Source organism: Hippopotamus amphibius, chromosome 3 (genome assembly GCF_030028045.1).
Source record: "Hippopotamus amphibius kiboko isolate mHipAmp2 chromosome 3, mHipAmp2.hap2, whole genome shotgun sequence".
Classification (NCBI taxonomy): Eukaryota; Metazoa; Chordata; class Mammalia; order Artiodactyla; family Hippopotamidae; genus Hippopotamus; species Hippopotamus amphibius.
The window spans coordinates 159,490,956-159,515,575 of record NC_080188.1 but is presented as its reverse complement, the minus strand read 5'-3'; the positions used below and the strand labels follow the sequence as shown (position 1 = coordinate 159,515,575).

Below are 24,620 nucleotides of genomic sequence, written 5' to 3'. Positions count from 1 at the left end.
CTCATCTCCTTTCTCTACTCCCATCAGCTTCTCTGCCTCCTCACAGTTTCTGCTTCTCCCCAAAGGTTAGTTTGCATATGATTTGACTTGCTGCCATGGTGCTAGCAATACTGCCATCCCTGTGACTTTCCAGCTTCAGTCCTCAAACCAACCACATTTTTTTTCTGCTCCAAAATTCTTGAAGAAGAATCTGATTGGCTCACTCATCTCTACTGACCAGCTCTTAAGCCACAGGTTACTTCTGAAAGACGTCCACTCCTAGTACAACCAGGCTAGCTGGAGATGGCAAGTCATGTGGCCCAAGTGCCCACCTACTCTGAGGGTCCTTATGGTTGAAGGTGGTTCTAAGAGAAGAGGGCTTGACCAGAGCAGACACCCCAAAGCATCTTTAGAGCAGTCCTTCTGTTGACTTCACACATGAAAACAATTCCACTGCATATAAAATTCTCACATAACCATCTTCTCCTCTCAGCAGAACTTGGTTATATCATTTCACTGTGTCTGGCATGAAGTGTTACCACGCAGACGTCTGACATCTTTTTATTCCTTATAAGCAACCCTGTTTTCTGCTTGGATCCTTATATAGTTTCTTCCTTGGTTCAGGAATTTTAAAATTATGGCAGACTGTGCCTCCATATGGCTTCCTTTCTGTGTATTTTGTCTGTAACATGGTTAGTCCTTTTCAGCCCAGAAAAAGTTTTCTTTTCTCTTTTTTTAAATTTATTTTTGTTTTTATCTTTTTTTGGCCGTGCCACACGGAATGTGATATCTTAGTCCCAACCAGGGATCAAACCCATGCTCCCTGCATTAGAAGGGCAGAGTCTTAGCCACTGGACCACCAGGAAAGTCGCCTTTTTTTTCATTTTTAAAAATGATTTCTGCTCCCAGGGCTCTGGTTTATTCTTCAGGAACCTCAATAATTCTATTGTATATTTATTATTTTCTCTCATAATATTCATCTATTTTTTCTGCAATGTGGAAGAACATCTCAAGACTGCCTTTCACATGAGTCAATATTCTAAAAGTGTCAATCCTGATCCTTACATTCTCCAAGTGAACTTTAACTATGTGATTGCATTCTTATTTTTCCTATAATTCTTTCTTATTTCACCTAACTCCATTTTCTTCCCTTCTTATCCTCTATTTATGTCTTACCACTGCTATTTCTTATACATGACATCATCTTGTTTCATCCTGAGTAAAGAATTTTTAAAATATTTCTCCTATTTCTTACAATAAATCACCTTACAGGTCTGTTCTCCCTCTGAGATGTAGGGTGATGTGCCCTTTATATTATAATGGAATTGTTTTTCAATGGCTACATATTTATATATATATCTAGATGAAGTAAATTATATACAGACAGCATCTATCAACATCTGATATCAACAAAAAGTATATTGCCTTTTACTTTTTTATATATTACATTCAGTATATTTCAGAGATGGAAATAACTCATTTTCAAGATGTAGTATAATAGCAGATTAGAGCACACAATGAATCCATTCTGATTAAAGTCTATATGGAGAAAAGCAAAGAATACAAAATACATAAAACTGTTGAAAGGAAAAATGTCATGTAATAGAAAAGATACTCTAATCACTATTTCTAATTATGAAGGAAACCACTAAAAGTTTTTATAGTATTTACTCAAAAAAGACCCACAAAATTACTTTCTATAAAATTAATAAAGAAGTAGGACTTCAAATGACTGTAGTTTCTCAAAACTGTTCTTCAATTGAAAAAGATAAAGGGAACAATCCTTTGCCTTTCACTTTGTTCACTGCCTTCTTAAACAAGAGTCCAAGCTCCTTCCCAGGCAACGCACGTGAAGAACATGACGAGGTGCCAGCACGCAGTCCAGTTCCAGTTTCTAATGCGTATTCTCCGACCTGGTTCATCTTTCCTCAGCCCATTCCCTTGCTCATCCGATCAATCCACCAACACGACACATCAAAATGACGATTCCCGATGGGTTGGCAGGACCCCTCCGTCTCCACTCTCACCTCCAGCAGAAATGCACCACTGACGGTCCAATCCCACATCCCGCACTTCCTGCCTACTTAATTTATTACCATCGGGGAGCCTCTATACTGATGCAGAAAGAGGGGTGCTTATGAACGGAGGAGGAATACAACAGCTGTACTGGGACAAAATACAACCTCTATGGACTGGCGGAGGGCAGTTCACTTTTCTGGTGGGGACAGACCACGTGTTTCTAAGCTGGTGGGACAGACACCAGGAGAGGGGTGAGGGGCTACACAGCACAGTATGCGAGAGCCACTAAGTTCCATCTTCAGACCAGCGCCAAGTGCCAGGTGAAAAGAAATCTCTCACGGATTCTGACAAGCTGAACTCCAGCTCTACGTTGCAGTGTTTATTTTCTTCTCTTCCAGTGTTTTTTAGACATCACTGTGGATAAATGAGTGAGGCTGAGGCAGAAGCCACATGCAGACATTATTTTAAACGTGAAGCCCTTATAGCCACGTTTTTCACATCCTTTTTGGGTACAGTTCAACACCAAACATGGTTATCTTATTTTATAAAAGTTTCTCAACCAAGAGCAATTCTCCTCTCCCGACCCCACCCTCAGGGATATTTTGCAGTGTCTGTAGCTGTGGCTACTACTGGTATTTAGTGACTAGAGGCCAGAAATGTTGCTAAACATCTATAGTAGACAGGACATCCTTCTTTAACAAAGACGTTTCTGATCCAAAATGTCAGTAGTACCAAGGTTGAGAAATCTTGCTTTATATTTTAGCAAGGGTCCAACTCAGACAGTAGCTCCTGGGGGGACTCTTTGACAGATGCCTTTGCTACTCTCCTGATCACCTGTATTAGCACCACATCCCTTATCTGAACGCCCCAGTGACATTTTCTGTTGATTAGAATACACAAATTCTTCTCCAGCTCAAATGGGAAAACATAGCTTTTGCCCTCTTTGGTCTTCCCATCAGGTGATACAGTGCAGGAGAGATACACGATCACTAAAAGCCCCCAGTCCACGAGCAGTAACGCGGTGCTGAACCCAGCATGACTGGGGTAGCCACACACAAAAACAGCAGACAGCTGGCTTCCCCAGTGGGAAACTGCAGCGAAGAGGATACATTTTGTCTGATCAGACAAATGGTGTTGAAAGAGCACCGGAAGGATGCTCCAAAACATCCTCAAAATACCAGCAGCAGCTGTGAACCAACAGGAGTCAGAGCCTCTGGGTTGCATGGGTGGGAGATGGTGCAGGTCTGTGTGCTGGAATGGGCTAAATTTATACAGATGTCTCAGAGCCTTCAGATAGTTATTTATATATTGCATAGCAGTGGCTAGGGTGATTACCTGACTAAAGCTCTAAAACGATTTCCCCCAATTAAAAAGAAGAGAACATTTTCTAAAAAACTCTACCACTTTAAGACAGCCAGACCAGTTACCTATCACGACTCTGATGGCCAGGGCCAGGCACTGCTGGACCTGACATACATGTGTTCCAGGCACCTCTGGAGTAGCTCTCTGAGTTTGGGAGCTGGCTACTGGCTGAGTAATTGCTGGAATTAACCTTGAGACCTCAACTCCCACTGCCGAGATGCTCTTCTGGGCTCTGTAATTCAGAACTGAGGGGGGGTCATGCTATTGCTTGCAAAGCTCTTAGCATATTTGCATGTTTTCTGTTGTCGTCGTTTTGGTTTGATCTGGAACATTGTTTATTTTGTTTGTTTTTTGGCTCTTGGAAATACACCCATGGGTATGCTATAACCAGGGATTCTCCCCAACTTCAAAAAAAATACAAAAATCAACCAAAACCTTTGCTGTATTTTCCACGCAGATGTAGCATAAGAAGATACTGACAGAGACACATACACCACCAAAAGCGTTCCTCTAAGTAGCTTGTTATAAAAGGCCAGTCCATGTCTGCGTGGACAATGCTACCTGTACACTAAGCTGATTGGCCTTCCCTCTCCTACTATTCTCCCTCCCCCAACCACAGGGATTCCAGCCAGTGTCCAGAGAATCATCAATTATGAAACATACATTACCTTTATAGATCTAGTAGGTTTCTCTTACATCCTTGAAAACAGGGCACATTTTTTTTCCACCTTAGAAAACATCAAGAGGCAATCAATCATCACGTTAGCCAGTCCCCTGCCCCCACAGAATTACAACACATTGGGTTAGAACAATGGGCTGGTAATTAACCTAACAATACTTTACAAGGGTACCAAGTTCTTCTGCATAGATGGTCTAACCCAATCTCCCAAAACCCTGACACAGGCAGTCACATGACCAGGTGGCAGAGGTGCTGGCACCTGAGACCAAGTCCTGTAACCCAGAGCCCTATGCACAACCATAGCCCTCATCAGGGCTATAATGCCATCTGTCCATTGGTTCTGCCCCCAGAGAAGCCACTATATCACTCCCTGGCACCCCAACAGAGCTGGGCAATCCTACAAAAAGCAGCAGGCTGGTCAGGAAGACTAGTTACGAAAATCTGTATCCAAAGCCATCCCTCTACCAAAATGACTTCCAATAGTGCATCCTACTTATGTGGGAGTATGTCCATAGAAAGCAAAGAGAGGTTACACCAGTCTAGAGAGTCCTTGTTGATGGCCATAAAGTCAGACACAGGTTTAGTTCTGTATCTTAGCACTGATGTGATATCTGGGCTTTCTCTAGGAATTCTATTATTGCTCATATGCAAAGGAATAGGAGACTTGTGGGGGTGGAGTGAGGTGGAGGATTTTTTAATCAAAAGAGCATGCAGCAAAATAAGAAATAAATAAAATACAACAAAACCCTATGAAAAAAGATGTATAAATCTCTACTCCACGTGCTATGAATAATCATCACCCCATGTCCTTAGGTAACCAAGTGAAAACAGGAGTGCATACATCCTCCAGGGCACCAGTGCAGCAACACAATATGAAGTTTAAAAAGAATATTCATCCAGCTCTACATGAGCCATTGGGGCCAGGAAGGAGTCAGATGCCACCAAGGGCCCACAGGTGCCACTCAGCAGTACCAAGAGAAGCACCCAGGAGAGTAGTCAGCAGATAAAAGCACAATCAGCCCAGCACTGGGTGGCCAGCAGATGTGGAAAGATGTTCTTCCACTTTGTACCACAGCCTGACACTCCCAAGTCCCCCACTGGCTCTATGGGGTTGACAGGCAGCAACAGTCTTCCCATTCCCCGCCTCCTCCCCCACCTCTCCCCCAACCCCATCTCCCACAGCAACTTCAGGCTTCTGCATCGTGCCACCACGCCCACCTGCCAGGGGCCAACACAAACTCATTTAAACTAGGGCTTTTTTTTGCTCTTAGAGTCAGGGTTGATTTCTTAGAAATTTAACAGATTTTAGTGAAACCAAATTATCAAACTTTTTTTTTTAATTAGAGAAAGGCAGGGATATCAAAATCCCTAAACCTCATTTTATCCAGGAGCTTCACTGCCAGGACTACAGAACCCCCTTAAAGATCCCCAGTGTAAAGCAGTGATGGCACAGCTGGGTTTCTTTGGGCTTGCAAACATTCCTATGGCTCCACTATCTACACGTGGTTATTAAGAAAGTTGCTGCTCACCCACCTGCCCCAGCAAGCAACAGGCTAGCAAAGCTCTTAACAGGTGAAAGCTTTGGCCTATCAATCCCAGATGTGACTACGAGCATATTGAAACATTGCAAAGATCTCTCCAGACATAAGCCAAAGGGCAGCCCCCAGGGGTGCAGCTGTTCCAACCACACGCACGTCCCTGGAGGTGACCGTTACCGGAAATACCATCTTCAGAGGCAGCCGCCAGCGCCTATACAGCTAAAACAGCAAAGCTACCTGTGAGACAGCCAGGCCCCCTCCAACTACCACTCCTGGTCATGCTCAGGTTCAGGTGCCAGTAAACTATGTTAGGGCCAAAAGGTGAGGACTGGGGGTTTCCACCATTCAAGACATGTATATTAAACAATGGGCTGTACGAGATGCCATGGGTTTTTTCAAACACTCAAGAAAAAAGAGGAAGGGAGGGAGAAGACCCACACAACTATGTTTTTAAAAAATGACAGAATAGTCTAGATTTGGCTCAGCAAAGAGTAGAAAACCAAGTCCCATCATTCCCTTAACAATACTGTCCTCAGGAATCTGTCCCATTCCCCAGATTTCCCACTAGGATGTTCTTCCTTCTGTGTTCCACAACACTTAGAGAAAGCTTGAGCTCTGGCATTTCTAACTGGCTTAATTTTTCTGATTATGCCATACATGTTGCTTTCCCTCTCCAGCTAGACCACAGGAAATTTAAGCAGTTGCTTGCTCTTCTGTCGCCTCACTGGCTTTAATGCACTCAGCATACAGTAGGTGCGCTGTGCGTGGTATTAAATAAAACAGAAAATCTAGTATCTTTAACTCCAGTCTGGGGCCTCGAGAAGACCAGAGTTCTTGTATGGCTCAAGTGCTTATAGGAATTTGTCCACTTTCACCAAGGCACAGAAGTCTACCATTACATAAGGTCAGAGCTAGAAGAGACATTTTCAATCATAAGGTATTTTACAGATGAGTAACTGATGCCTGGAAATGTAAAGTGACTTTCCCAAGGCCGTGAAATGAAGGGAAAAGCCAGGACTAGAATCGTGGGCCACTGAAGCATCAGATGTGAATAAAAAACGTCACAGAACCTAGAGATAAAATGAAGACCCTCTCCCCTCTCCCTACCCCAACAGAACAGAAGGAGACAATATATATTTATATCTCATCCCAACTGAATAATTTGCTTGTGTAATCAGATGCACTTTCCTCAGCTAAATGCTTTCCAGTTCATTATTTTGCTTAAAAATGATTAAAAGCTTCAAAAATAATTATCTATTTCCATTTCCAAAATGGATTTTGCTGCAATAGACTCGGTAATAATAAACACATACAAATGTTACTCTATGAAAAACATACTGTCTGCAAATAACCTTTCAATTAGAAACAGACGCTATGGGCTTCCAGCATCTAAAGTGTTTTTAATTGAAATGGCCTGGTCACAACTGAAACCAGGCTGGAGACAAATTGCTCTTTCTACTCAGGCTGTTCTGAAGGTCTGACCTTCCCTTGGGATTTTATCTTACTCCAGAACACCCAGTATTCACAGCCCGCCAGTTCAGAATGTGCTCCTGAGTCTGTCCTCTCAATAAAGATCATCCCGTCTTTGCCAATAAGCAGTTTCCACACTGACTTAGGGGGAGGAGACGAAACTGCTGGTTGCAGTCTATGTGGGTATTTCTCACTGGATCCAAATTCAACAAATGTGGACTGAATGCCCATTATGTTTTAGATCCTGTAAGCAGTGCTTCGTGCAAGCTTTCTCTCCTTATCCTTGAAGCAGGTTGTATTGTAGACAGATGGATGAGAAGTCGACAACAGCCATGGTTTAGGGAACGGCCCTCAAGTATTTCACACGCATTAACACATTTAAGGCAGTATCCTTATTATCTCCATTTTACAAATGATCAAACCAGGGCTCAGACCTAGCACATGGGCGAGGAGGGATTCAAATCCAGGTGGTCTACCCACAGCCTGTGCCTCTAATTGCACATCAAGGCCACATCTCCTGCCTTCAGCAATAAGACACTCTACTCTTCTCCTGGGGTTCCTCCTCTTAAAGAATACTAGAGATCCTTTAACCCACAGTTCCTTTATCTACAAGTCAAGGGCCCTCCACCTTTTCAGGCTTACAGAACACTTTCAAATACGCTCTTATCTACTATAGCACATGTTTCTCTAAACACCATAGTCCATATGTCACTGGTAAATAGGATAATGTCCATATAAGACACAAATTGCGTCGGCTTATATGTATTTTTCTTAGCAAGTTAATACTTAGCCCCAAGTAAAAGCATCTGAACACAAAGCTCACAAACAGAGCTGACTACATGACTGTACCAGGTACCCATTCATCCCGCCCCTTTCTCCTACTGGCCCTGTGGAACCATACGCACTGTCACAGAAGCGCACAACGCACAGTTTTCAAAGATGCAGCACAGAAGACCACCACAAAACAAGGACCCAGAGCCAGACATCTCAGTCATCACTCCAATTTGTGTAACGCCTTTAAGTACTTTCCCCCAACCCCCTCTATCCTTGTCTCTAGAACTCAGTGGCCTCAATCTCCCTTCCATCAAAGTACCATCAACTTTTAAGGCTGATACTTCCTAGAAAATTTATTTCCTAGAAATTCGGTGTGAATTGATATTCTTATGGAATATCAGTTGAGCTGATATTCTTATTAGGATTGTTGTTGTTCTTCTTGGTGTTCTGGATGGAGTTTCATAGATTTGGAGTGATCTATCCAACTCTGTTCTTCCATAAATCTTGTTATCTTCCTGTGTGCAATTTTATACAACCTGAGCTTTTTCAAGTTTGTATGCCTCGCATTACGGCAAAAACACCTTGAATTGGCAGCACAACCAAAAGGATGAAATTGTATCCAATTTCCTCAAGATTCCCATGGTCCCTTGTCAGCACTGAGATGCTCTGAGAACAGAGCTAGTTACTGCCTTGGCCATGTTCATTTACAGTCTCATATATCATTCAGAGTTTTTAGTTGTAAACAGCAGAATCCACTTTAGCTAACTGAAGCAGAATAGAAATTTCTTAAAGGACACTAGGACAGAGAACATTTGGGTGGATCAGTGACTCAGGCTGGGAGATGACTGGTCCTCCAGACAGTTCCAGCAGATGCTACTGTAGATGCCACTATCACCATCGCCAGAAACACGTCTGTGGGATGCCTCTCCTGACTCCCTTCTGAGCCAAAGTTGCCCCTCAGATGCAGAGCCTGGGATCTATTCTGGCACTAGCTGCCAGGGAAACCCAGAAAGTGACTTTTTGACTTACACTTTGTGGAGGTAGGGTTCATAAGGCCAGACATTTCCCAAAGCCAGAAGGATATTCAAAAGGTACTGAATAGCCAGTATGGAGTAAATGCTCACTATACTTAGGAAGCAAATTTTACACAGCTCTTGGCAAACACTGATCTCTTGGTACTTGGCTGGTGCCCCCTACCAAGCCCCTCCCCCCACCACAAGTTGACCCCGTTCCTCACAGTTGTGTTTGTTTTGATGTTCTGATGTCCACCAACTCAACAGCACGTATCTTCCTCACTGCAACAGACCTTGATCTTATACGCTGACTAACATTTGGAACCAACCCCAAGGTTCCAAGGCTATACTTGCTAACAGGTGATGTTCAAAGGAGTAACATATTCTCACCAGCACACCAGGATTTTGATAATCCCCCAAAACAAATGATGGAGAAGAAAAGCGCTACATTGACTCACCACATCATACCTACTCCCTGGTACGTTAGGAACTGCTCATTCTTACAGACTGCAGGGTATATCCAACTCATAGCTCACAAATTGTACCATCACACATTTTCTTCTCATTTGGGTAGAGGTTTTCTGAATGTAAATGAATCTTCTCTAATTAATACAAGTGTTTGTCATCATATATGTTGGTATTATTATTACTGACATATTAGTGATAAAGATTCTCACACTATACTATATTAATAGGCTACACTATGCATTTTCTACTGAAGGTTTTTCCCCTTCAGTACATCAATTCCATTGTCTAAGTGAGGACTTCAGATATGTCAGGATACATATACATGAGTAATTTTTAGCTATAGCTACACTTTCCCAGCAAGCTCTTTAGTCACCCATTTCCAAATCACTGCTTAGAATCTAAGTGAGACTTTGATCTTTTTTAAAAAAATGTTTATGGAAGTATAATTGATTTACAATGTTGTGTTAATTTCTGCTGTATAGCAAAGTGATTCAGTTATACATATATATACATTCTTTTTCATATTCTTTTCCATTATGGTTTGTCACAGGGTTCTGAATGTAATTCCCTGTGCTATACAGTAGGACCCTGTTGTTTATCCATTCTACATATAATAGTTTGCCTCTGCTAATTCCCAACTCCCAGTCCATCCCTCCCTCACTCCCCCTCCCCCTTGGCCACCACAAGCCTGTTCTCTATGTCTGTGGGTCTGTTTCTGTTTCATAGATAGGTTCATTCGTGCCATGTATTAGATTCCACATAAAAGTTATATCATATGATATTTGACTTAACTTCACTTAGTATGATAATCTCTAATTGCATCCATGTTGCTGCAAATGGCATTATTTCATTCTTTTTTATGGCTGAGTAGTATTTCATTGTATAAATGTACCACATCTTCTTTATCCATTTATCTGTCGATGGACATTTAGGTTGTTTCCATGCCTGACTCTGATCTTTCAAACAGCACTCAATGGAGCTTAACAAACACATATCAACCCCTCCCCCCAGTTAATGGTCCTGTCTCAGGAAATGTTGATAGACAAAAAAGACATCACGTGTCTCTACAAATGACCCATTTTCGTTCCTTTTTATAGAGACATGGATGGACCTAGAGACTGTCATACAGACTGAAGTCAGAACGAGAAAAACAAATATTGTATATTAACACATACATGCAGAATCTAGAAAAAATGGTACAGATCCACTGGTTTGCAAGGCAGAAATAGAGACACAAACGTAGAGAACAAATATATGGACACCAAGTGGGGAAAGCGCGGGGGTGAGGTGGGGGGGTGGAACTGCTGGAGGTTGGGGTAGGATGAACTGGGAGATTGGGATTGCCATATATACAATACTAATAAGAAAAAATATATCACATGGTACAATAAACTGCATATATTTACAGTGTATGTCAATTATATCTCAATAAAATTCTTTCCAAAATAAAGGTATCACTATCGGTCCTCATGGAGTTCACTGCCTGTCTGGGGAGACAGGAAGTGCACCATGACGACGTGGCAGGGAAGAGCTATGAGGGAAGAATCACAAGAGGCTGTGGATACGTGCTGGAGAGCAAGGAGGCATCTCTGAAGAGGTGATGGATGGCCTGAGACTGAAGGGTTGAGCAGGAAACAACCTGGAAGCAAGGGGGAAGGGGAAGAACATTCAGGAGAGGACATAAAAGCCAAAGAGAGCATTGCAGGTTAGAGGGACGCTGTCCAGCGTGACTATGGCTGGTACCGGGGCAGCAGGAGGGACAGTGATGGGAGCTGAGGCGGGGTCAGACCTCCACAGGCCAGGTACAGCCTGACGAGGAGGAAGCTTCAGGCCGATTTCAAAGATGGCATGACCCAAGCTAGGTTTTGAGGCATGTGCAGCAGCAGAGTAGAGGATGGATTTGAGGAGGGCGAGGCGAGAGACAGGGATGCACGTGGAGGCTGAGGCAGTCATTCTCACCATCCAAGGAGTTGAATCAACGCAGAGAAGAGTGATGAGGGGGGCATACAGGTGAAAAGTAAAAACAACAACAACAAAAACAGCTTTCAAGACCTTGCATGGCCTGGCCCAGGACAACCTCTCAGCCTCCCTGTGCCCCCGTCACTCCAACCACAAGGACCTTCTCTCTGTCCTTCCTCCTGGAATGCACCCTGCTCTTTGAGGAGACTTCTCCCTCCACTCTCCACCCCAGCATTGCCTCCTGCGGAGCCTTTTCCCTGGGCAGCTCCGGTTCCACGTCTGGGTCAAGTGCCCTGCGATACACACTTGTAGGACCACCTGTGTCTCCTTGGCACTGCTGGCTGCTATACTTGTCCACATACGTGTACGCTCTCCTGCAAACAGCTCTCTGCTCCCAAACCCTAAGCTCCATGACAGTAGGAGCCATGTCTCTATTTGCTCACTACTGTGTTCCAAGTACTGGGTAGGCTTTCGAGCCCACAGCAGATACTAAAACAATCTGATGGATAAAGGAGTGGATCCCTGCATTTACAATGATTGATCTCACCCATGTGGTTATTTCCTTGCTTGATTTAACTCATGTTTTTGAAGTGCCTGACTTTCCTCCTAAAAGCAGCATTTCACAAATGGGGAAACAGCAGCCATGATGTGAAAAAACTTGCTAGTCAAGTCATGTCACTAGTGAGTGCCAGAGCCGGCCTGGATTTGGGCTACCGCCAACTCCACCTGTTCATGTCCATCCTGTGGACACACCACCTGTTGCCAGGTGCTCAAAGGAAAATGGAGGAGAAAGCAAGCTGATGGGTCTGGCCCTCATAGAGCTTACACGTATATCATCAAACCCAAGAGAAAGCAGCATGCTGGATTTCTCATTTTAAACAACAAACAAACAAAACAGGTGTTGCCATTCAGTCTGCTATGATCCCAGCGGATGAACAAGGAGTCACGTGAAGTATGACGATGGTGGCCACGAAGAACAAGTATTAAGTGCTTACTCTAGGCTGAGTGCTACTTTAGGCACTTTCAATAAATTATGTCACTTAATCCTCAAAAAAAAAGAAAGCCCATGAATTAGGTGTTATTACTAATACTCCTTGTATGGATGAGGAAAGTCAAGCACATAGCTGTGGAGTTGGTCAGAGTCAATAGTGATGCAACCAGTATTCAAACCCAGGCAGCCCAACCCCGGAGCCTGAAGCCCAAGCCACCAACCACGACCTTCAAGACGGCAGAGCGCCCCAGGGGGTGGACTTGACTCCTCCAAGGGAGTCAGCAAAGGCTCTGCAAGAGAGGTGACCTCTGGACCCAGTGCTAAGAAGGCCTATATGGGAAGAGGGAAGCGAACACGCCCAAAAAGAAAGAAGAAAAGGAACGAGTGAGTCTTGTTCAGGGAACAGAAAGAAGTGTAACACACCTGCTCGTGGGGCTAAGAGTTAAGTCGGGAAAAGACAGCCGAACACATGCCTGTGGAGGAGGAGCACGGCAGATCAAAACCGCCTTTTGTTGGTTTGCCTGTAAACTGTGTTTTGATTCAGTGGTGTGGGCTGAGGGGACAGGCTGGACTGAGGAGGAGAGTAAAGGTGAGGTTCACAGTAGAAGGCAAGTGGCAGATGAGGTGGCCTCGGTCACGGCGCACGCAGCATGAATGAGGAAAACAGGGCACGTTCAGTTAATACTTAACAGGAGGGACTGATGGAATTTAGGGACCAAAATGGGGGATGGGGGGGTGATGAAGAAGGGCATTTCCAGACCAACCCCAAGGTTTCTGCCTTGGTTAATGTGGGTGGGGAGCCATCCCTAAGATGGGGGGAGAGTAGGGATGGGAGGGGGAAGGGTAGATTAGAGTTCCACTTGGGGCAAGCTGAATGGCTAATGAGAGGGATGTTGATCTTTCAAGTAAGCAGGCAGAAATACAACAGAATACCGAGCATCTCTACAAAGGAAGTAGGCAGACGGCATCATCTTCTAGAGCAGTGTTAGCCCAGAGAATGTGCGTGACAATGGAAATGTTCTGTATCTGCCTTGTCCAAGATGACAGCCAGTAGCTACACGTGGCTACTGAGCACTTAAAATGTGGCTGATGCAACTAAGGAACTGAATTTGTAATTCTGTTGGATTTTAAACCATTTAAACTTAAATAGCCACAGGTGGCTAGTAGCTACTACATTAAATAGTGCAGATCTGGACAACAGAAGCGGCTCTCTAATAATAAAAAAAACACCAAATCTGCTCATCAGAGGCTGCTGAGATTGGAAGGGACCTAAGAGTTTATCGGGTATAATTTTCTCATTTTACAAATAAGAAAACGAAGGCCCCGACGGGAGAAGTGACTTGCACAAAATCACTGCAGCGGGAGAGCAGCAAGGCAGACTAGAGTCAAGGCCTTCTGTATCTGATCCAATGCCCTTTCCATTTCACAGGCTGCTTCTGTTACTGATGCAAAAATAGCTGCAATTTGGTTTAATTCTGGTGTGTGGAATCAATGCAGCTCACGGGCGAAGCCAAGTAAAGATCATGTACTCCCCCTGCTGAGTGAGACATCCCAAACATCACTGGACAAGTAGCTACATCAGATATTTTAGTTGCAAATAACAGAACCCACTCTGGTTAGTTTTAACATGAAAGGAATTAAGGTAGGATGAGCCGTGTGCACAATCTCTGAGAGAGGGTCTCAAAGCCAGGCTTGGAGGCTATGCGCTCAGGTACTGTGGACAAGTCACACCACCACTGGGGACCCTACTGTGCCTGCCACTGGGCTCTGATGGGGACCCTACTGTGCCTGCCACTGGGCTCAGGGGAGCAGACATCTCAAAGCTGGACGTCACTGCTGCCCGGCTCACCAGAATGCATTCCGTGTCCCCCTCCCTCCACATGTCATTCTCAGGAGAAGCTAAACAGATGGGAGGGGCAATCTGAGACTCTTACTACAAAGGAAAGCAAGTTGCTGGCTTCTAGCTGGTGCAGAAGCCCCACAAGTCACAACAATCCCCAGGAATTAGGAAAAGAATTTTTTAAAAAGGCACCACCACTTAACAAATGTCCTGCGGAATAAATACCCCATCTGTACTGGTTTGGACCATGGATCTTACAGCCCACGCCGCTCGGCAGCACCCCTGACCCAGAGCTTTGTACACTTAAAATTATGTCTCTATATTGCAAATTTTCTGAAATAATTCACCAGGAGCTCTTTTCAATTTTTTTTAAAGGATACATTTATTCACCAGAACATCTATATTGACAGAAGCTATGTATGGTGGGAAGTGAATTATGCATTTCAACTCTTGGAGCGTGAAGGGTTTCTTTTCTTTTTTAATCTGGATTTTCTAATGAACAAACTCGATATAGCACAGCCATGAAGATGAACAATTCTGGAAAGTTTTTCCTCAGAGGTGGCAGCAGTAGGAAGGAAACGCGTGTGGATCTGAGAAATCTTCTAAGAAGTGAAAAGTATTGTAAGGTGAGGCTTAATCATCGAGACCCCTCCATCCTAAGCTTCTACAAAGGAAAGGAACGGATCATAAATCACTTTAAGTGTTTGAGTCTTGGGGAAGAGAAATGCTGTCTTGTACAGTGATCGTGATGGGAGAAGCCAGGAAGGGCTTCCGGTTTTGACAAAAACCAAGACTATACCAACCCCAAGAATATGGGAGGAGATTATACCAACTCATTATGCAACAGCTTTCTTGAGCGAACCAGACAGAGTTCTCCTTCAGGCAGCCCCAAGGGAGGGACCAGTGTTGTATTTAGATCGAGAAGGTCTCCTGCCTGAGGGTGGCCGACATCCAAGGGGAGTGGCACCAAGACAGGAGCACAGAGGGCTAAGAACTGGGCCTTCGGAGAAGGAGCGAGAGCTCACGAGACACAATGGTTACTTGTCCCCGTGCGAAAGCTGCAAACCCCGCCCCAGGTGGACTCCCCAGAGCCCAGCCACTCGCTCCAAATGCCTATTGCCAGGTTCCACCATCATTTAACTGCCCCCAGGTTCAAGTCCACACACATAATCACGCCTTTTACAACACACCAAGCAAACATAAACAGAAGGAAATTAAAGGATGGTTTAGGGCTATTGTTACTCAACACAGAGTAGCTTTCAGAGCAGCTGGTTGTCAAAGAAACTTCCGTGAGGAGCAAGGACAGGCGTGGGTCACCAAGCTCCAGCTCGCAGTGGAGCAGCACGGTAATGGCTGAGGTTCAAAAATCCCAGTTCCACTCAACTCCTAGCTAAGCCTCACACAGATCCTGTTACACCCCGACTTAAAACCCTCCAATGGCTCCAACTGCATCTAAGAGAGACCCTGCTCTTCTTCACAGTCTGGCCATCGCTTCTTCCTCCAGACTCACCTTGGACTCCTGGCTCCTTGCTCCACACCCTCCAGCCCCACAGCCTCCCCTCCTTCCATTCCTCCGTGGGCTCCTTCCCATCTCAGGGCCTTGGTGCTTGCCCTTCCCTCTGCCTGAAACCGCCTCGCCTCAGATCTCCCCTCGCCACCTCCTCCGGCTCATCCATCTCTCACCCAGTGTCACCCACGGCCTCAAAGAGGCCCTTCCTGCCCATGCTATCCAAGGGGGCTCTCCCACCTGGCCCCTCCATCACATCATGGGCTTTACAGTGCTTGCATGTTTTCTCTTGTCTTCACACACACAATGCAAGCCAAGAAAGGGCAGGGGCATTGTCTATCTCATTACTGCTTTTATCCCAGCTCCTGGAATAGTGCTTAGGCCACTTAATTGGTTGCATAAATAAATGGATTAAATGAAAAGAAAAGGAGGTGGTTACTAAGTCCTTGTGCCAAATGTTCAGGCAGCCCTTTCCTGCACTTTGTGTCCTTGGGTTACAGACTAGGGACGCTGGTTTCAGCTCCATCACCAAGGAAGTGAACTTTCTCAGTCCACTTCTTTACTCTCTTTTTTTAATGGGACAGCATTACAATATTTAAAAATTGAGATATAATTGACGTTTAACATGTTAAAAACAAGACAACGGGCCCAACATAGAGACACTTACACTGAGCATGGAGGAGGCAGCAGCTGAGATGGACTCGAGAGAAGCAGGACTTGGATGTGGGGGCAGGGTGGGCACGTCATGCACAGGGAACACATGAGCCAAGAAAAGAAGCCAGGAAATAGGGGGAAACACAGAAAGCAGTATCTGGACCCACTGGGCAGTGACACAAAGGAGAATAATGGTGAGATGAGCTGGAAAGGGAGCCTGAAGACCTACTGTGGTGGGCCCAGGACATGGAGGGATTAGCCTGGTTTTGACAGAAGAGAGAATCACTGACTGGTTCTGAACAGGGACAGACAGCATCAGATAGGTCGTCAAGGGCTCAGAAAGGGGGAGTGAGCTGCTTAAAGTCACACAGGTAGGAGAGGGACCAGGACTCAAACCCTGTTATCCTGATTCCAGAGGTGAAGGGGGGAGGGGGACAGACAAAACTAACCCCTACTAAGTCCCCACTGTTTCCAGACACAGAGCTGAGTGTTTTGCATATATTATTAAACCTCACTACGGCCCTAATAAGAAGCCCAAATTACAGACAAAGGTGCGTATCCTTTCTCCAGAAACAAAAAGGAAACGATAATGTGAGAGATGGTAAAGAGCCAGCCCCGACAGGATCTGGAAGCGGACGGGGCCCGGGAGTAACGGCAGATGCAGTCACCTTCTCTTCAGCATCCTACCATCTGCCTTCGTGGGGCCGCTTTGGGATCTGGTTTTCTTCACGCACATGTTCTTCGCTTTTTGTTGAAAACACTTTGTTACTGGAACACCACACAGCTCATTAGCTGCTGGTTTCTTATTCCGCAAGTGGAATGAAAGGAAGCTTTAAAAAGAACACTGAGAGGCTGCAGTCCCTGCAAAGGAGAGGAGCCTACAGCGGGCAGGGGACCGGGGCTTGGTGGCTCCCCGCCCCCCCCCCCACCCCCCAGGGGCCCCATCTCTCCTCTCATTGCCACTAAGAGGGGATTAGCAGTGCCTAATCAGGGGCAAAAATGCAGAGTTCAGGCTCACCTCAGGTGGGGGCAGCTTTTTAATCAGCTCATTTACTTTTTATACCACCATTAAAAATGACCTATTTGACAAAAGTTGACTTCTGTGTTATATTTACACAATAACAAATTGTAACAAAATCATGTAACAAATCAGGTATTTGGTCTCTGAGTTATCACCTCTGTGTGTGTTGAGAAATAAATACATATTGGTTTTATCTTTCCTCCCTTTATATTTGTCTATAAAAATATACATAATGGTTTCAAGAATGTATTTCAAGTTGTTTCTAAGTTACTAGACTGAATACATTTGCTTATTGTCTTCCTGGTTCTTACTCCCAGGACCAAATGCCCATATTCTCCTTAACATCTCAGCTGCGAGAGCAGCTCAGACCCTAAACAGGTGTCAGCTGTCCTGAGGAGACACAGGAAGGAGAGAGGCTTATCCCTAGCACTCTTCCTTCTCTTTCTCAGGAGGAGGCCATTAGCCGGAAATAATCCCACATTTGACCACTAGGCTTCTTAAAGATGCAAGGCAGACCCTTTTGAACACTTCAGACCTTGCACAATCCAAAACATATTTCAAACAATGGGGAGCAGACTTAATCAACACCGTGAATGCTACCATTAACTACAGCAAATGTGGTGGTGGGCTTCTACCCTGTGAAAAAAGTGAAAAACTACCCTGTGATTCACGAAGCTCAAAAACACCAATGTTTTTTCAGCCCAAACAACATTCTGTTCTGCTGTGGGGCTGGTTTTATGAATGGGTCAGGTAGGTATAGCTTGTCACCAAGGGAAAGCCAAAAACAGTTTTCCTTATTTCAGAATGTGAGCCATTCATTCACACATCACTGAAACGTGCTGCTCTCTGACAATTCAAAGACACTCCGGACCATGGTGGGAACCCGGATCAACCTCAGAAGAACAAAAGACACTACAGAAGTGAACAGCTGGCCCATTCTACCTTTTCTCTCACCAGAACACAATCATGCTTCCAAAGGGCACAGCTATGCTGTTTCATATAAACATTAGTGTGTATACAGGATTGAATCTGCGTTCCATTGAACATTCTCTAAGCAGAATCTGTTTGCTTACACAAAGGAATTTATCTTCTAATGATCATATTAACTCCAAAGAGCTTCTCAAATAGCTTTAGGGCCATGCCTGAGGCTCACTGCCTTTTTCTATTTGCCTAAGAAGTACCCAAGGCATCACCCCCACACTTCGTATTTCTGCTTGTCCTGACAGGATATCAAAACATTCCCCTAAGGACAAAAGTATTGGCTCTGATGCACTCACACATGAACGTTAGAATAAAAAGGGAAAGTGATAGTAAAGAAATTTTATTTTGCTATTTTTTTAGTCTTATTTGAAATATGTATTTGAAATGGATTAAACAGCTAAATATAAACACAGAAAACAAGAAGAAAACACAGGTGAATATTTTCCTGTTTTTTACATGTGTAAGCGTAAACGCAATTGTTAAAAAAAAAGACAAATTTCATCTTTCAGACAATATGTAAGAAGGATGTCCCCAACTTTTCTTTTAAAAGTCATGATAGCATTCTGTATTACTTAAAACAATTCCCCGACCTGAGGAACTTCGAAGGGGGCAGGTGGGTAGGTAGAAAGCAACTCTAGTATACCTTTCATAAAAGGTGTGGCACTGGCTACAATTCTGGGTAAAATGAAACAGCAAGAATCAAACCAAACATCACTAATCCATTCTACTTTCTTGCCAAAACTTAACTAAGCTAAACTTAAACAAGCCATCCTGTTATCTCCGAGTAAAATCAAAGAGCTCTTTTCTCCTGTAATCTCTTTTCCTAGATGTGTCACTTTTTTCCTTTTTCTTCGGTAGCGTCACATTAAGAACTCCAGCCAATACTCTCCTTCCGAGGTTATTCCAAAGTGAGTTGTGATTACTGTTTCCAGAAAGTCTTCTCTTTGGTTTCTATAAGATGCGGAAGGACTGAGCGCACTGAATTTTCCCACAGGCATCATAAAACGCCAATACCAGAAATGCTCACATTTCATTAAATGTGACAGCTCCTTCCTGCCCCATAGCTCAGTGAAACACTCCAACAACTTAAAAGGAAAAGTGTCCCTCCCTGCAGTTGCCTAGGCCGAGATCACAGATAGGGCGCTTGGCTTTGTGGAGATTGATGTCATTCCAGAGAAGTCGACATTGCATCCATCAATGTAAAAGATGCAGCTGATTAATTTCAGGCATGCTGCAGCTTCTTTCCTGCCAAACATTAAGCATTCAATACAGTCTGACAACCCAGAGTACCTGTTAAGAGTTTGCTGGAGCCAATAAATGCAGTTATTAAAAAAAAAAAAAAAAAAATCTATGCCAATTTCTCCAACATCTCTTTTACAAAGGGAAATACATTTTCTTCTCTTAGTCCTCACAGAATGAGAAGGATTCCTCAAGTATGACCCCCTCATTCTCCCAACCCTCCAAGGTTCTCTCCAGCGATACACTTCCAGGAAAATGCCATTGCCTGCTGGGGTCACTAAGTCACCATTCCCTGCCTTTGTTTCCTCATTCCCTGGGCAATCATGTGCTGCTTCTCTCCACCCAACTGAAACCACTTTCTCTTAGTCTAAAAGGCACTTAAGACTCTTCTGGTTACAAGAGTTCCTCCAATTAAAAAGGAAAAAAAAAAAAAAATCCCCACTCAAAGCACCCTCTCTACCAGCTGCCTGGTCTGTCTTTCCTCCCCATCACAGCTTAATTTCTCAAAAAGAGTGTGGCTGCTATTCCCTCACCTCCCACTTTCATCTTGCCCACACCCCCTTCAGCCCTTGACGTGCAGATGAAACAGGTCTCGCCGAGGTGCCCAAAGATCGACCGTGCTTCGTCGTCACCAGGAGTGACCTCCCAAACTGGGAAGAGACAGGACTCGTCTTCTAAAGACAGCTGCAAATAAAGCGGTGATAACCCCCACCCCATCCTGGGATTACTAAGAGATGGAGTACCGACTGCTCCCCCCGCCACCTCCCCTACCCCATGCCCTGCCCCACCCTTCCCCACGCTGGTAAGAGACTCCTTAGAGTCCTTAGGGTCTTGGCTCAGTGGGGAGTGCTATTGTGTGTTGTGGGTGGGAGGGTGGGGGAGGGGATGAGGAGACTTCATCCAGAGACTGGGCATGCCTGCAAGAAGGAGAGACTGGACTCTCACTCCCCATGTGGATAACAATGGGCATGCTGACTGGCTCTGCCCCTACCAGAGAAAAGGAAAGGAAAACTGCTGGAAGATGGCAGGGCGGTAGGAAGCCCCAGTTCTGCTTGGTTCACAGAACAGCTGATTAAGGTGACTAGTTAGAGCATCTTACTAGCACTCACCCAAAAGGGCCTCCTGCCAGGGCCAGGGGATCCCAACATCAGTTTCAGTTAATCAGAGGCACTTAACCCCCCCTCTGCCTCCTCCCCAACCAACAAAGGAGACACGGTTGGAGCCCAGAAGAAGGACGGGAAGGAGGGGTCCCAGCGGCAGACCACCCCTCCTCCTCACTTCAAGTTGCTCAAACCACAAGGCTGGCAAGCAAGGAGCTCGGGGAAAGCTTTAAATCAAACGTCTATCTTTCTCACCTTGTATTCCCAGATGTAACCAAGAATGTGGCACATGGTAGGCTTAATAATTATTTGTTGAATAAATGAACAGCTTCTTCTTAATCCTCAGCCTCTGGGTCCTTTCTGCCTAATTTCATTCATTTACTCATTCAGTGACTTCTACACAAATGTTTGTTGAAGGTTGATTCTATATAACTTAATTATGGAAAGGTGATTAAGACATGTTCCCTGCCCTCAAGACAGACAGTTAACTAGAGTAAATAAGAAAAGTACAAACTTACAGCCACCACAGCAATCATGTGAACAGTAGCATGGGAGTAATACAACGTACCAAAGACATTAACTCAAAAAATCCAAATAACTCCCTGAAGTACACCCAGACAATTTTTCTAATGTTTAGATATAGAGTTCTCATGCCTGCCTTTCCCATGACCACTGGCCCTTTAGTCCTCCTACTAAAATACATTTACCCTTGATGTGTCAAGGGTAACAGTTTACACACCACTTTCTGTGTGTGATATCCTGGAGAAAGCCAGCATAATCAATATTCCTAGGGTCTGGGGTACCAAGGAGATTTCATTGCACAGCCTTGGGTAAGGACCTAGCGAAAGGACAAGGTATGTTTGGCCTTTCTTGGGACACCACCATATGCAACCTGGCACAGAGGAAATGCTGCTGGTTTAGGATCAAGATGATGCCAAAGGTGTACATTTCCCCTCAGAGAACATCTTACCCACAGGGAGATGCCATGCATCGTGGAGAACTGAACCACTATAACATCTATCCAGAAATCACATGTGATTTACATGACTGTTTTAGCAGACCCTTAGAATTAACTAGCATTCAGAACCACATATTTGCAGAAAGCAAATCGCATAAGAAAAAAATATCAAATTGTACACTTTAAATATATGCAGTTTATTGTATGTCAACTGTATCTCAAGAAAAGTTCTTAAAAAAAAATCATTCCTTGATAGCTCCAGATGACTGAGGCGTCAGTATTAATCTCTAAGTATTGATGCATGGTCCTACCATTTATTCTGAAGAAAATAATTTGATAAGAATCTTTTTCAAATGTGTTTTGAATTAAAAGGTATTATTGGAATGCAAGAAGTTCTGCTGTGAAAAACAAATTAATCACTCAAAGCCACTTTAAGATCAATGTAGGATATAATTTTATAATGTAGCTCTTAATCATTAATACAGGGACTTCCCTGGTGGCATAGTGATTAAGAATCCGCCTGCCAATGCAGGGGACACAGGTTCAATCCCTGGTCCAGGAAGATCCCACATGCCACGGAGCAACTAAGCCTGTGCTCCACAACTACTAAGCCTGCACTCTAGAGCCTGCGAGCCACAAATGTTGAGCCCACAAGCCACAATTACTGAAGCCCATGCACCTGGGGCCCGTGCTCCACAACAACTGAAGCCACCACAATGAGAAGCCCATGCACTGCAACGAAGACGAAGAGTAGCCCTGCTCTCCACAACTAGAGAAAGCCCTCACACAGCCACGAAGACCCAACACAGCCAATAAATAAATAAATTTTTAATCATAAAAAAAAGAAAGCAAATTGCTCTATATGATTTCTGGTTTCCTTGTAACCTTTAGCTTACAGTCCTTCAGCGACCATTACTGTTTCCCACATTTATTTCTGATAGGTATTTTTAATGACTGTTACTACAATAATAAATTATTAGAATAATATTATTATTAGAATAATAAATACATGCTCAGTATAATAAAAAATCTAGAAAGTACAGCAAAGTTTATAGCAGGAAAAATATCACGCATATTCTTACCAACACTGTTAATATTCGGGTATATTTCCATTTAACCTCTGATTTAATAGCTATTTGGAATTAATATGCCCCATAAGCCAACTCTGGTAAAAATCACCAATATACTAGGATATAAACTAACATCTGTAATTGCTTTCAGTTATGAACAAGATCGTATCTTTATGATTATAAAACAATCAGCAGATTCAGTTTAAAAAGCTTAAATTCAATGGAGGGAAAATTGGTCAAGAGGGTTGTTTAATGTATGAACACAAGCTGGCTCTCTTCACTTTTCTATTCGTCTTTCCAGAAGCCCAATATTTGGGTGACTAGCATTTCAGATATAAACACCTTTAAAAGTAAATTCCTTTGATTGGTTAAAAAGGATACTCTGGTTTGATTCTGGGAGGCACAAAAAACAGTGCTGGTGGTGTTTTCTTGACAAGTATACAGTTGCCATTATTTATCAAGATATTTAACAAAGATTTTCTTCTCCTCTCAGTATTCCATAATACACATGCTATTCCAATGATATCTAAAATAAAAATTATTGGCTTACCTAACTAAGAAATCATGTAGTCCAACGTCGAAATACCTGTTGAAGAGAGACAAAGACAGGCATATCAACAGAAGACATTCACAGCAGTGGTAGACTTGACCAAAGATACATCATTCACATTCAGAGCATGGTGAATCAATGGGTCACTCCATGACAGTGCTTCTCAAAGTATGGCCCCTGCAGCAGTCACAGCAGCATTCCCTGGGAACCTGCGGGAAATGCAGATTCTCAGGCCGCATCCCCACACTCTGATTCAGAAATTCTGGGGAAGAGGCCCAGCAATTAGACCAAACAAGCCTGCCAGGTGATTCTGATGCAGAACCACTGCTCCATGATACCAAAGGTATCTCAGCACGCCTACACTCTTTCTCCGAAATAGAGGCCAGAGGAGTGTGGATTTCACCACTTTTCCAAAAGGGGAGTCCCTTTATAACACTAGCTGTCTCAGATGTTCATTTACTCAAAAAAAAAAGAAAAAAAGAAAAAAGGAAATTATGATTTAAAAAGTACGAAACCACACTGGCCAAAGGGAAGAACAGGGGTGGGGAAGGGTCAGCTCTGTTCTTCCACTCGCTCCCAGCTGTAGTCCCTGAAGCTTTTCAAAGGAGAGAACAACCCTCCCACAGCCGGGTCCACTCTAGCAGGGAAAGGACAAAGCAGTTCCACGCACTTGCTGGGGAGCCTGCCCTGTGCCTGGGCCTCACACCAGCACCCAGTAGGCCCCGGGCACTGGTGGACCCCTTCAGCCACAGCCTCCCCCTGACACCAGCAGACTGGCTTAGTCCACATGAGTGGCACTGCCTTGGTTTCCCTAAGGAGCACGCTTGTTCCCCCTAAACCTCCGACCACTTAGCCAGTGTCCTTCTCTCACCTTCGGGTCTGGCTGTGAGTAAAAAGCTTGGGTGGCCTGAGCCAAGGTGCTGCTGCCCACGAGGTATGACTGCTACTCCCAGCACCCGAGGGCAATGATTCTGTCCCACCCAGGGGACTGGCCTCCCAGCTAAGCGACCAGCCTGGGTAAAGCCTGAGTTAATTCTGTCCCTACGATGAGCAATGCACACACAACTCCCCCCTCGAGTGCGGTCCAACGGCCCAGGCCCTCACTGCCCCCAGCACCCGGGTCCACCCTGGCCCTGGCCCTGGAACACCTCAGCATACCTGGCACCTCAAACGCCCCCCTGACATATAGCAGGTGATTGCTGAAATTAAACAGGGTTCCTTGTGGGATGCCTTTAAATGACAAGATTCTTTCATGCACTCCAGCGTGTTTTCAGATTAGAGACACGGGGTAGGCAAGAACAGAGAAACAAAGCCAAAATATGAGGCACAACATTTATTATATCACTTACCTGAAATAATTTTATAATTCAGGGAAAATCAAAATCGAGATCCATCAATTCCATTTAATCATAAGTCTGAACAGAGCTCTAGAGGGAGATGTACCTGCA

The 24,620-nt window shown here is 44.4% G+C and overlaps 1 protein-coding gene across 7 annotated transcripts in view; it reads right to left on the bottom strand.

Annotated features, from left to right (window-relative positions):
- The window catches only part of HHAT (hedgehog acyltransferase), a 324,736-nt gene that overhangs the window by 123,757 nt on the left and 176,359 nt on the right, over positions 1–24,620 (bottom strand). For all 7 annotated transcript variants that reach the window (XM_057727696.1, XM_057727697.1, XM_057727698.1 and 4 more), the window contains one exon: positions 23,173–23,208. In XM_057727696.1, coding sequence (XP_057583679.1) covers positions 23,173–23,208 — 36 coding nt within the window. The remainder of the gene's footprint in view (positions 1–23,172; positions 23,209–24,620) is intronic.